General features: G+C 45.3%; 1 protein-coding gene across 1 annotated transcript in view; it reads left to right on the top strand.

The window, feature by feature from the left end:
* Positions 1 to 14,336, top strand: part of DDX31 (DEAD-box helicase 31) — a 43,295-nt gene that overhangs the window by 18,061 nt on the left and 10,898 nt on the right. Inside the window, exons 16-18 of the mRNA XM_063174784.1 lie at positions 624 to 763; positions 6,014 to 6,095; positions 12,437 to 12,548. Of these exons, the coding sequence (XP_063030854.1) occupies positions 624 to 763; positions 6,014 to 6,095; positions 12,437 to 12,548 (334 nt within the window). The remainder of the gene's footprint in view (positions 1 to 623; positions 764 to 6,013; positions 6,096 to 12,436; positions 12,549 to 14,336) is intronic.

Here is a 14,336-nt window from a genome sequence, read left to right as displayed (position 1 = left end):
AATGAGAGGCAGTGCTAAATTTGGGGGGTCTTTAAGGAACATTTTCATGGTGTCTGGTAGTTGGACGGGGGAAGATGGTTTCTATCTGTATCATCGACTGATGAAAGCACTCCCTTCTCTCTCTTAGATTTATTCTACCCTGTAACCAGCTATGATTTCCTTTAATCCAAACAAAGCAATTTAGCCCAATTCCAAATTGGCATCAGCTGTTTTTTATTTTGTGGTTTTTCTCCCAAATACAGAACAGGCAGCTCCCTGCTCCATGTGGGCAGTCCTGGGCACTCTTTGGTGTGAGATTTGATTAGATTTGATTTTTTTTTTAAGGGGAAGCGAACAGGTTCCTGTATAGAAATAAAATGTAAAAGGCAGAGAGAGACACTGAGATGGGGAAAACTGTCCTATTATCTGAAAGTTGGCCAACATGTCACATCCACATGTCAAAAACCCGCGGCGGCTGAGCGGGGCTGAGTGATGGTTCCGGGGGATGAGGCGTGTTACAAACAGCCCAATTCCTCGGGAGGTGCAGCGTGTGGGGTGTGCCTTTTGTTCCAGGTGAGCGGGCTGGGTGTGTGCTTTCTAATTAACATCCTGTTAATTGCTCTTTTTCCCCCCCCTTCCTGAAGTACAACGCTCCGGCTTCACCTGCGGAATACATCCACCGGATCGGGAGGACGGCGCGCATCGGCTGCCGCGGGAGCAGCCTGCTCGTGCTGGCTCCTTCAGAGGCAGAATATGTCAGCTTGCTGGCTTCTCACAAGATTAAGTGAGTCAGAAACGCCAACAAAAGTTTCAGCTCATCCTTGCTAATTAACCTTCCGTGGCACTTTCAGCGGGACTGTGTCTCGTGCAGGTTTTAATAAGAATTTATTAATTCTCGTGATCCGGGCCTGGCCCCAGACTAGCAAAAGGAGAAGAGGGAAGTGTGTGAAAATCATCAGCCTGACAGGTTGTGCATGAGTGAGTGTGTGTGGTGAGGGGCAGGGATAGTGGAGATCCTTTGCTCTCCATTGTTTCTCTCTGGCCCTGGGTTCAAACCTATGACAAATCTTGTGACTATGTGGAGATCACAAGTCAAACGAGCCTGTCAGATGGTCCCTGGCCCTCTGCCTGCATGGCACCATATTGTCAGAGCCTGCTGGCCCTTTGGGAGGGATCTGCTGGGGGGCTGTGGGCCATATCTGCAGTTAGTTGACCGAGATGTGTTGTTTAAGTGGCTTGTGACAGGAACAGGAGAGGATTTGCCAAGTGGTGAGAGCGCAGTGTGGTCCTGGAAGGCAAAAAGGGAGGGTGGGCTCTGCAGACCCAAAGTGGGGTGTGCTTCCAAGCCTACCTGGCTCTGGCTTGGACTTGGGAGTAGCAGCAAGGAGAGCAGGCCAGGCTCAGTAAGAACCAGCCCAGTGTGCAGTCAGGTACCTGATGGCTGACACATGATGAGATTTTAGTCCAGCTCTGCTTGCACAATGGTCTTTTTGTAGAGAAAACCCACAACTGGCTGCTCAGCATCTCTAGGCAGGATCTCCAGCCTCCTCAGCAGCCAGCTGGGTGTTTGTGCCTCCCCTTGCTCCCTGCCTTGCTGTCTCTCAGCGTTTGAGAACATCAGCAGAGTCCCTCCAGTGTTGTAGCAGTGTTGATGGAGCCCTGTAAACTCATGCACAAATTAGTTCCCTTTTATTTCTTGTGTTTCTGTCGGGTGGAGCTGCTTGGAATCGAATTTGGTTTTGCATCCTTGAAACAAACAAATGTTGGCAGTAAATACAGGCTTATTCTAGGCTGTGAGCCATTTAGTGGTCTAACAAAGAGCCATCCATCATCCCAGGTAACTATCTATTAAGCAGACACCAGCAAGACATGGAAGGCTAAGCTGACAGGGTTTTTTTTCATGTAACAAACAGCACTGACATTTAAAGGTGAAATCCCACATAATTGTGAATTTTTAACTCCAAGTAGAAAGTTCTATTTTTCTATTTTATAATATTTTGGTAGTGTTAGAGGAAGGATAGAGAAATTTCCTTCCTTTTTATTTTAAATGTTAATGCTTTTATCCAATGTTGTTGTTTTTTAACAAGTTTGGGGAAGTGTTACTCAGGCTGGTAATTACATCTGCTAAGGAGACCTGTTGTCGAGCTGGCCGTGGTCTTCAGGAATCTTGAAAACTGAATAAGCAGGGAGAGATTTATGTGAATTTATTTTTCAGAGCCAGACAACACTGGGGATTGCCTTTTCTTGTTTTGCTTGTTTGTTTTACATTCTGCAGATGAAGGACTTGCCAGAAAGGAGTGGAATTTGCCTTCCTTGACCCCCATCCTCTGATGGGCACGGGGCAATCCGGCCTCTCTGCTCTTCCCACACGGAGGATGAGGAGAAGAGGCACTGGGATAGAGCAGGGAGCTGATGAATTACTGAGGAGATGCAGGAAGGCAGCTTGAAGCTCAAGGCAGCAAGTGCCATCAGCACAAATTGCCGTTACCCTTCATAAACAGAGCATTATGGTGATAATCCTGACAATTTAATTCAGTGTGAGGGCGAAAGACAGCGTGTGTTGGACTGTCACCGAGCCTCTAAGCACTGCTCATTTCTGTTCCTTTACCCTAAATCTTTGTGCCTTCTGACTTGGTCTGCACAAGTTACTGGAGTTTGATTTTTTTTTTTTCCCCCCCATTCTTAGCTTAATTTTTAAATCTTTTTTTGTCGAGGATGAGTTTGTGTTGTGAATCTTTTTTTTTAATTTGTTGGGTTTTTTTTTTTTTTTCCTTTTTTAAATGAAGTTCCCGCTGGGTTTATTGAAATGTAAATACTTCATAAAATATGTATTTTGAAGAAGACAAAGCATGAGATGTGTCCCTGCAGCCTTCAGCTGGTGTAAATGAGCATTGCTCTGCTGGTTTGCAGGGGATGAGGATCTGACCCAGAGTTTTTTCCTAAACCCCTCCACCCACCCCAGCATGCATGGGAGTAAGTCCAGGAATGTTGAGAGTCGGAAGTAATGAGAGCAGACGTGGCTTTGTTCCTGGATGAAAATCCACTTCGGAATTAGAGATGACTGCCTTTGAAATTGGAAATCGCTTGCAATTAATTTTCACCGGTACCTGAAGCCTCTCCTTGGCTTCCAGTGTGGAAAAGCAGCGTTAGCCTTTGCCAAAACGATCTCACTTTGGCTCTGCTGAGATCTGTAATTCCTGTTGGGGCTCAGCAAAGCTGCCTCCTCTCTCTCTGCAACTTTCAGGTTGGGCTTTGTGTGCCTGGAAGTTGTGGCTGCTCTGCCCAGCTGTAAATGTGGATGTGCAGGCACGTGCACACTCATGTTTTCTCTCCATTCCCTCTTTAAAAAAAAAAAAAAAAAAAAAAAAGGATAGACTCCAAAATGTTCTGTCTCAGCTCCAAGCAAAACTAACAGATTTCCCTTCAAAGGGAGGAGGCAACAAGCAGAAGAAATGCAAGGTTTTGGTTTTTTTTTTTTTCCTTTATGTCTCTTCTAGCCCCTTCAGCTGCAATCTCGCAGCGCCTGCCTCGACAGCTATCAGATAATTTCTTTATCTGCTAACAGCAGCCTAACTAATTTATAAAGGAGGAGGCATCACCGTGAAGGCACGAGTCGTTTCCCTCCCTGCTCCAGTGTTTCCCTCCCTTCTCAGGGTTGTGCTGTTCCCCTCCCTGCTCCCTGCTGTGAACCTAGTTCAGGGATCTGTTGCTGGCGACACGCCAGGGGAGGGGAGGACCCAACTCCGACAAATCAATGTCAAAGGTTTGACATTTTCATTCATTGCCGTGTCAAAGCAACCTTTGCAGGGGGAAGGGGGTGGTCTGCTTTCCTCTTGCTTAAGTGGTTACCATTTATGTTTTAATTTGCTGTTATACTTTTCAAAACCAGACAGAGGAACCCTCGGTTGTCATTTTATGCTCCATTTCCCTTTCTCCCCCATCGCTGCCCCGCCTGTCTCTGCATCCTCTGTGAGGGAATCTGGGCATGGGGTGGCCCAGCTGCACATGGGGGGCTGCTCTCCCTTGTAGGGTGTCCTGTGGCCACTCTGGCCCATCCCTTCCAGGCTGGATGGCTGTTCCTCTGCACCTTCTCCTTGCCTTAGTGAAGGTTTTGTTGCTTTAGCTGGGAAGGATGGGAGCAGGTGAGGATCACAATATCCTGTCAAACACTGTGGCAGAAATTCATCCACTCCTGCTAGCCAGGTGTTAGAGAGCTTGGAGTGAAAAGAAGAAGATATCCTTGTTGTTATAATTTCTTTTTGTACTTTACAAATTGAAGAATAGCAGCAATGCTTCCTTTCAGAAACCACAGGCAGCTTTCTGACCAGCTGAGATTCAGGAATCTCAGAACTGTTGAACCCCAAAGATTTCTCTCTTCTTTAGATTGGTTTAATCCCAAGTGAACTCCTTGGCTTCTTTTCTAGACATAACCTTTGTCCATTACTGAAAATCTGGGCCCACAGACCTCAGCTTTTATGATCTGAGTAATTCCCTTGGAAATGGGACCCAGTTTGGATGCAGCTGTAATATTAATGGCCTGGAGCTGCACAGCTGTTCCTGTGCTGTCACCTGGGGTGTGTGTGCCCCTTAAGACAGTGTTAAAGAGGACAAAGAATTTCTAGTGTCCTGTAAATGCACCTTTAAGCAGGACTGCTCACTTGGAAATGAAGCAGGTTTCTAAGCATTTCCATATCTGGGCCATAGCAGGACCCAGCAGTGTCATGCAAGCAGGACTGGAGAATAAATCATCTGGTTGAGCCTACAGGAGGAATGTGAGTCGACAGAATGAAAATAAATGCCCAGTGTGAAGCCTGGCTAGGACAGCTGAATGAGTCTCCTGTATTTAAAAAAAAAAAAAAATGCTGTGGAGTCCCTAATGGGCTGGGCTTTGGCTTTGCACTTCAGATGAGAGGGGAGGTGAGTTCTCAGAGCAGGAAAGGAAAGCAAACTGTGTGCCTGGTGTCAGAGGGGGCTTTTGAGGCTATCAATGAATTGGAGGGGGAGTTTGTCCATTGGGAAGTGCCTGTGAGCTTTGACCTGAGTGAGGTAGCAAGGAGCTGGAATCACACAGGATCCTGTGGGAAGGAAAGAAATGTCACCAGAGGGATGGAAGCTGCAGGGGAATTGGCTGATGGGGAAAGTTCCTTGAGGTTTTGTTGTTACCCTCTTGAGTGACTATGAGAGGAAGGAGCTGTGTCTTTGCACAGCTTTAGTTTCAGCTCCTTGGTGTTGTGAGAGTGGTCATTATTCGTGTGTAAACATGAGAGTGCCATCCTTTGAGTGAGGGTTGAGCACTGTGTCTCATTCCAGAGACTCTGGGAGCTAAGCTGGAGGAGACAAGATGTGGCAGGAGTAGCAAACAAAGTGGAGCAGGTGTTTCCAGCCTGTGGGTGCCTCAGTCTCTTTCTGAGACCAACCTGCTCCTGCCCATGTCACTTAGTGAAAAAAAAAAATGTTGGACAACCCCTGGGTTCAAGGTGAAGGTTGCAGTTCTAATTCTTTATAGTTACAAAACAAATATACAGGGAGCATTAAGGTTATGAGCTGCTTCAGCTCTGTCTTGAGATTCTTTTGGTGAAAAGAACAACCAGGTGCTTCCCAGTTGTCCTGATGCTTCTCAGTGCAAGGAAAGAAAAATTATTCAAATAATGGAAGTGTAATCCAATTAATTTCTTTAATCAGTTCCTCTTGGTTGAGAGTCAAGGAGATTCAGTGAATAGAAAGTGCACCCTCAGTTATTTTGATGCTCTGCTAGAATTGGAGTGTGTGTGTTGCTGACTTAAAACAGTGACAAAATTGAGGGTGAAGCTGTGTCTCTGTGCCACTGAAAGCAGGGATTTGGATTTTACAGCAGTTCCACTTTTAGGGGTGATGAGGGAGTGTCTGGGCTAAAACCTTGTGTATTTCAGGAATAAATTCCCCCAAGTTAAACTGTGAATCTCAATTGTTTTGCTCTCCATTACCAGCCTGAGGCTCATTCCAGGCTGTGTTTCAAAGCAGGACAAACAGTAATTTTTTGTCTTTGTTGCCTCAGTGTTTCAGAGCTGAAGATGGAGAAGGTGTTGGCCACCCTGATGAGAGATGATCGCTTCAGGGTGCACAGACCAGGGAGCAGGGTGAGTTCCTCTGCTGCTTTGGAATTAATTGCTCCAGTTTTCACTTGCCAGTCCAACATCACAAGTGTTCCTGCCTCAGTGTCTGGTCTTTACATCCATGAAGTCAGTCAGTGTAAATAATTATAGAACTACCTTATATCACAATTTTTCAGTCTTTTGTTGTTCCCACCAAGCAGTTGTTTGCTAACTCTTCAGCAAATATCTTTGTAACAGGCAGGGAAGGTTTCTGGGTGCAAAATCTCTGTGTTTCTTCATGCACAATATTTCTGTTTTTCCTGTGTTTCTGCACTAAAATCCTGTTGGAGATGACAAATGGCTCTCAACTTCTCTGAAGAAACGAAGAAAATGCATTTGGTGATGTATTACATCAGGGTTTTTATCATCTATATTTACTTGGAGCCTAAACCAAAGCTCCCTGGGTCGACAGGCACCTTTTTATTGACTTGGGCAAGCTCTGGGTCTGCCTGCAAGTTGCTAATTCACAGAATTCACTCATTTGCAATTGATGTCTCGGGCGTTGCTGCGCTCTGGCAAATTAAATCCTGCAAGAACCTGCATTTTGAATGGAAGTCAAGAATGTGTCAAGCATGATGCAGCACACACTCTTTTTTCCCCCTCTTGTTGCTGTTTTGCCTGCCTGTGCCTTTGTTACCCCGTGCCTGAGGCTCCTCATTCCCAGTGCTGGCTGGTGGGGCCGTGGTGTTCCTGGGAAAGATGTTCAGTGTTCTGCACTCACACACAGCCAGGCCTGAGCTCAGCTCAGATGCAGCTCTGTTTAAAGCTCTCTCCCACCACTGTTTTTGGCTGAAATCACCCTCTAATGCCTGTGTTTTAAATGGCTGGGTCATGCCTACAAATATCACCTCGTAAAAAAGTTGTGCTTTGTTAGTGCAGAAATTATTTTAAGTAATTCCATGTATAAATACTTGCCTTTTGTCCCAAATGTGCTTATAGGGAGAGTGACTTCATATTTCCTTTAAAGACTTTTTCAACAATTCCATTTAGAAATTGTACTTTAAATTTGTTACTGACATGAGACAGAATGTTCCAGATGTGGGGACAAATGTTATTTCATGGGATGGGGGGAAAAAAGAAAACATGTTTTGTTCCAGGAAATTTCAATTTAAGTTTTGAAAAGCAGCAGGAGAAAATCCCTTTTTAGCAACAAAAACCTAACCAAGCCTGTTTGGTATTTCTACCATGCTTCCAAATTGTCAAATGCCCTGCATATTTAATCAGAGAATTTTTTAAATACACATCTTTTGGCTTCCTTCCTTTTCTTTCCAAAAAGCTCCAAACCCAGCCCCTCTTTGAAAGGAGCAGTTGCTGGTTTGGGCAGTGCCAGGTGCTGCACAGAAGGACTTGGTTCCTTTTGCTTTCAAAGGTGGGATTAAATTCCTCTTTTCCCACTGACATCAAAGCAAGTGGGATTTTGCTGTTGACTTCACTGGAGCTGAGATCCATCCACTGTGGCTGTAGGATGGTTTTAATCTCTCTCAGGAACTTATAAATACAGGATAACCAGTTTTTATGTGACTCAACCTGAAAGAACTGGCGTTTAAGAATAGAGTTTCTCTTCCTGGGAAAAACTCTGTGTCATTTAATGGGGATGGAATTACAGCAGTTCTGTCAGTATGAAACAGACTCCTGCAGGAATGACTTGAAAAACATATTAATGCAATCAAGGACTTGTGTTTGTTAGCTCCGTGTTTATATTGCCCTGGAGGCTCTGAGTGGTCAGCTCAGAAGCTGCAGGGGCATTTCCCAATTTTCAGGAGACTTAATCTCTATTAAATTCCCTAAATTTGCCACATGGACAGCACAACAAGCTGAGAATGGAGTGGGACAGGGGGGATTGAGGAGGTGTCAGGAGGAGCTGAACCTGATCCTGTTGGGAGGTTGCCATTGGAGGGAGGTTCAGCTCTGCTCTCACTCTCTCTGAGCTCTGAGTCATGTATATATTATAGTCCTGCACACAGGAACCTCATTATGATGCTCTTCAGTTCTCATTGCCTCAACTCAAGTCCATTATAAGTACCACGTTGGAACATGTATTTTTTGGGCTTCTGTGTGCAGCCAGGGAGCAAGCTGAAGTGCCTGTAAAATGTATATTTTATATTTAGGTATATGAAATATATATGTGGCTATGTCTGGGCGTGTGAATGTTCACCTGCCTACAAAGAGAATAAATCTGATCTTTCAACTTTTATGGAAGGGGGGCAAGGGGGACTTGGTGAGTTCTAGAGAAGGTGTGTGGAGGTTAGTAAAAAGTTGTTATTAAAACAAAATCCTTCATTTTGTTTTGAAGTATAATGGAAGCAGGAGATGTTACAGCCAGGCTTTTTGGTGGGTTTCCCCATCTTTCTTTTTTTTTTTTCCTGTTTTAAGAATGAACTTTTCTACCTCAGTCTAGTCTTACTGTGTTTCATTTTTTTTCTTTCCATTATCATGTTCTCTTAATGAAATCAAAAGTTTTCAGTACTTATCCCAACCTCTCAAACCTAAAACCTGTCATCCTCATCACTGGAAGTTTCCTTTTTTTGACAGAAATCCATGAATCTTTTCCTGGTGGAGTTGGCATTTTTGGGAGTTACCCTGATGTCTCAAACTGGTTAAATAACATTGCACTTTTATTTTTTTTTGTCTTGAATTTCTTCTTTTAGCTTCTTAATACTGTTATTGTCCACACTCATTATGCCAGGATTTTAAGGAACCACAAGGCAGAAAAAGTTCTCCTATCCCACTGTTTCTCCATGATGGCAACAGTGCTGCTTGTTTTACAGAGGGATGGGGATACAGATCAAGCAAGCCTCTGGGGTAGGCTTTTATCTTTGGGGTCTTGGAAAAATGTGTAAGGTCTCAAATTAATTGTCCTGCTCATCCAAACCAGGATTAAAGCTTGCCTGTGTGAGTAAAGCACATGGAATGGCTTCCATGCCCCTCCAGTAGCACTGATTTATTTGATCTGTCCAGACACTCAGTCATGGGCAGGTTTTATTTTCAGTTTACCTCTGAGTCAGTTTTAAATGTAGATTTTTTTTTTTATTATTATTATTATTTGGGTGGGGTTTTTTTTTTTTGTTTTTTAGCTGAACCTCCCTGGAAGACAGGAATCAAACACAAGGTTTTTTTTTTCATGCCCATTAGGGTGCAATTTTAAAATGAGTTCTGTCTCAAGGGTCTGAAGGGGATAAAAGACAAAGTGGAGATGGGAGGAGGGGAGAAGCTGTTTTTCAGGGACATTATGTTTCCTGCCATTTGCTTTTTTTTTTTTTATTTATATCTCTTGCACTGACCTCACACTTTGGAAATTATGCACCTAGCTTTTTATCCCTCATTTTTGTCTTACTTCTTATTTTTTTTATTATTTTCCCCCAGCACCAGGAAGAAGAGATGCCTCATTTTGAAACCTAAAGGGGGGAATAAGAAAAGTCCTTTGTAATATATTGCCATATTATCACTAAATCCCCTGACAGTTGTGACACAGAAGCAAGTCACCTGTCACTTAAGCTTGAGGTCTCTTTAATTTTCTCCTGGAATTCGCACCAGGCTGTCTTTAATTTGAGGCCTTTATTGGAATTCTGAAACCTTTCTGCCTCCCTGGTGCTCAGATCTATTCTGAGTGCTGTTACAGAATGTATACAATAACCAACACAGGGATTCAGAGGGGGCTGAAGCACTGTTTATTTAACACTCTGGAGGGATTTTCGTGCTTATTCGGTCCTGGCTACCCAGCTTTCAATATCGCTTTGACAACCGTTATGCCCTTCTCATTAATTTTAAACAGTTAAAACACAGGAAAAAGAGAAAAAGTTTTCATTATTAAAGTGCTTTACTTTTTAATAACAGAGGATTCTGTCCGCCAGGGGAAAGGGCAAACCTCACTAATTTCACATTCATATTAAAAAGCGCTGGGAAGGTGACACTTGGTGCTGCCAGGAGGCTGAACAAAAGGAAAGTGCCGGGGGCCGGGAGGAGCAGGCGGGGCCAGAAAGTTTTGTGTTTCACGGCCGTGGAAAGTTGGTGGTGACAACAAGGAGTGGCCACTTGGGGGTCACTGAACCTCTGCAGAGTCCTTGGTGGGGATGGTCTCAGCTTCAGGGCACACCTGAAGTCAGAGGAACCTGTGGAAGGAATGTCCAGAAAAGGTGAGGAAGAGTCCAGAGAGTGAATTGTGTGAGGAGCAGCTGGGAGAACTGGCTGAACCCTGAGGAAAAGAGGTTCAGGAAAAACAACTCACAAAGGAACCCGTGAAAGGAGTGTCCAGAGAAGGTGAGGAAGGATCCAGAGAGTGAATTGTGTGAGGAGCAGCTGGGAGAACTGGCTGAGCCTGGAGGAAAAAGAGGTTCAGGGAAGAAACTGTGGCACTCTGCAGAGCTCTTGGATGGGGATGGTTTCAGCTTCAGGGCACACCTGAATTTAGAAGAATCTGTGAAAGGAGTGTCCAGAGAAAATGAGGAAGGGTCCAGAGAGTGAATTGTGTGAGGAGCAGCTGGGAGAACCGGCTGAGCCTGGAGGAAAAGAGATTCGGGGAAGATAACTCGCAGCCAGATGGGGGTCAGGACCTGCTCCCAAAAAACAAGGACAGGAGGAGAGGACACAGCCTCAAGCCATGCCAGGAGAGGTTCAGGTGGAGCATCAGGAAGGATTTCTTCACTGCAAGGGTGGTTGAGCATTGGAATGGGCTGCCCAGGAAGGTGGTGGAGTCCCCATCCCTTGAGGTGTTCAGGAAAAACTGGATGTGGCACTCAGTGCCATGGTTTGGTTGGCAAGGTGACGATCAGTCCAAGTTTGGACTGGATGATCTTGGAGGTGTTTTCTGACCTAAAGGATGCTGTGATTCTGTGAGATGGGTCATGAGCCTTTCTTGAGGGGACTGGGAGACAGCAGAGAGCAGAAATCTGGGAGTTAATGAGTTCAAAGAGCCAGGCTGTGCTTGGAGGGGCAGTCCAGGCAGTGAGTGAGCAGGAGCTGCAGCCCCAGGTGTGTTTGCTTTGCTGAGGAATTACCTGCAATTCTGGAAGCTGTGGGATCTGGAGTTTCAGAGAGGGCACAGTGCAAATTTAAACTCCATTTGAGGTCTGTCTCTGGGCACATTTGCTGTTGGGTACAGAGGGGCACATGTGGGACAGGAGAGCATTTTGTGTCAGGTGCTGGCAGCTCCCAGGGTCCCTGGGGTTGGTTTGTGGTGTCAGTGGGATGTGGCTGCTCTGGCCTGGCAGCAGTGCACAGGACAGAGGGGTTTGCAGCATTAGCATGCAGATCTGGCAGGGAGGAGCAGCAGGATTGCTGCCTTGGCACAGGGCTCCTCCAGCATCCCAGGAGCTGGGTGTTTGTATTCAGCCAGCCCTGCTGGGGTGAGGGGTCTGACCATACCAAGTTGCTGCCTTGGATCTGGCACTCTCCCACTTGGATGCTGGTTCCTGTCTTGAGTCCCACTGGAGAGCTGTGGAGAGGTGCACATCCATGGATGCTTGGCTTTGCACTTTGCTGTCAGCTTTCCATCAAACATTTCACTTGTTTTCCTGGTCCACATTTCCTTTCTCTGCCTGGATCCCTCAGAGAGGGAGAGAGCCTCTCTTCTCCTCCCAGTAACAGCTTGCTCCCAGGAATGTTTGTTTTCCATTTCCTGAAGTGCATCCTACAATCTGATCCCAGGATAGCTGGAACACGTGCAAAATTGCCCTTTTGGCCTGAGGAAGTTTATTCTGTCATGCCTTTGGTGCAAGGGGCTTGTCCTGCTCTAGAGGAGCCAAGTGATGGCAGTTCCAGTCAAATGTGATGTGTTGGCAGTCAGGAAACTTCATGTAGCAATCCATGCTGGAATTGATGGGAAGTTCATTTGGTTGCCTTTGTTCACAGCTGCTGAATTTGTCTCTTCTATGGAGGTTGGGGGTGGTTGTGGATCTCCCTGCCCTGGGTGTTTTGGAGAAGGGCACAGGAGAGCTTGCAGCATCACTCTGAAAATGTTATTGTAGGGTCTGGGGGAGTTACTCCAAATAATTCCAATGGAAACTGGCAGTGGGATCTGGCCTGTTGTATCTGGAAGCAGAAAAAAAAGGAGAAGGGAAGAGAAAAGGAAAAAGATAGGTGATAGATGTTAGAAAACACAAAATTAAAACTGTTTTGTTCTCCCCACCACACGGCGCTCACTGGCTGCTCTGACTTTAACATCTTTATCTGGATTTTTTTTTTCTCCTCTAGTAATATTGAGAGGATTACCTTTGTTGGCCCCTGGGTAGTTGCTGTGTGATTTTACTGTTATTAAATCTATTGTAAACTGCTTCATTATTCCTGACTCAAATTCTCTCTTTCCTCTAATCCTCCTGCCTCCCTGGTAGAAATCCTGTGGCAAGAGCCCTCAGGAAGTCCGGGAGAGGGCCACAGTCCTGCAGACAAAATTTGAAAATCTCGTCCACTCCAGCGAGGGGACTGTCCAGTGGGCCAAGAAAGGTCAGTGATTTCCTTCCCCTTATCCCACAAGGGCTCAGAGGAGCTGCCAAGGTTTCCTTCTGGGCCACAGCTTCAGGGAAAAGGCCTGGAAGAGACATTTTGGGGCTGCTGGGCTCTGCAGGGGGCTGAGGCAGGCCCAGAAGGCTTTGTGGTGATATTAAATGTTAATTTCTGGTGTTCCCATATTATGTGCAAATGAGATTTAGTCTTGGCTTTCAGTGGGATTCACATCCAAGGGCTTTGACCCAATCACAGGGTTGTGTGTGTTATGCTAGGAAGGGGATGGGTGACTTCACCACATCCTGCTGCAATTCCCATCAGATGCCTCCAGTTCACCCCAGGGGTGAATTTCAAGCCTGAAAAGCAGGATACAACCCTGACCAGTAAAAGATCTTGGATTGGAGCTGGTTGAGTGGGATGGGGGATAAAAGAGAGGAGGCAACAACTCAAAAAGGCAGTAAGAATAAAAACTGGAATGGACTTGGTAATTGTAGCTGTGTACAAGTCTGGGGTTTGATGTGCCATCTTTTCCAAGCAGTTGGCACTGAGCAGTGTGAGAGACTCTGCCCTTCTTCCTCTCAGTTTGGAAAATGGAGAGGAAGACAGATTTGGGAGAAGGATTAAAATCTTGCTGGGGTTTTGGTAGGAAAAGAAGCACCAAACTGAGAGGAGCCATAAAGGTGGAGCAGGGTTGGCACTGGGGAAGTCAGGCCCAGAACTCCTGGGAATTTGACTATGAATTACAAGTCCACAAAATGCAAACCCTTTATGAAAGAGACTGCTGTGCCATTCTTGCTCACAATATTTAGAACTGGAGCCTTTCCCCTTTTTTTGAGTCTCCTCTTCCCACATCTCCTTTCCTGATTGTTTTCTTACCTCATTGCTGAGAGCCCTGCTCTCTAAGCTTGTGTAGAAGTTATTTCAGTTCTGCAACATTTCCAGTTTAAGATGAATTTTAATTTCATAATTAATTTAATTTCCAGTTTAAGATTAATTTTAATTCATCCTGAGAGATGAATTTGACCAGTCTGCATCATTCCTGTCTACCACTCTGTGTACCTGCTGTGTGCACCTGCATACAGGTGTGGGACAGGTGAAATCACCTGAAATCACCTTCCAAGGGGTCCAAAACCATATGGGGAAATTGCTCTTGGAGTTGTACAGTGTTTGGAGAAACTGGAGAAGGAGAGGCTGTGCTCAAGATTAAAGTTCAGCATGAAAATTGTTTGGAATTTTGAGAAGTGATTGTTCAGGAGGTCAGAGGTGCTGATTTTTTCTGAAAGTTGTACTCCCTTCTCAGGTGATGACACAGTCCAGAGTATCTCCTGTGACTATCTGCTTACCCCAATTATTCTGCATGCTTTTTTATTTATGTGTGGCTGGATTGAGGTGCAAAGGGTTTGAAATTCTTGTTTCACTCTCTGCTCTCCCCCCACCACTGCACATCCCTGGGCTGAAATCTCACCCCACCTCCAGCAGTTGCAGGGCTGATTTCAGTTCCTTGGGGTTTTCAAACACCTTCCTCCTGCAGTGAAAGTGTTGGAATTGCTACACAAGCAGCTTGCGCCCATTTTCAGGTGTGTGGTGCAGTTTTGTAGCTGCTCTTTTAAATCCACGATCTCAAAACATCTGACTGAAACAATCATAATCCTTCATTCTGCATGGATGAGCTTCTTGCTGCTCCCTTGGGATTTCTTGTACCCCCTGCAAACTTCTAACCTGAAATGCCTGTGACAGGAACAACCAGAGAATAACTCTGGTCACACCTAAAAAACCTCTGTGGTTCCT

Source organism: Melospiza melodia, chromosome 22, assembly GCF_035770615.1.
Source record: "Melospiza melodia melodia isolate bMelMel2 chromosome 22, bMelMel2.pri, whole genome shotgun sequence".
Taxonomy (NCBI): Eukaryota; Metazoa; Chordata; class Aves; order Passeriformes; family Passerellidae; genus Melospiza; species Melospiza melodia.
The sequence above is the reverse complement of the archived record's forward strand: the minus strand, read 5'-3'. Positions and strand labels throughout refer to the sequence as shown.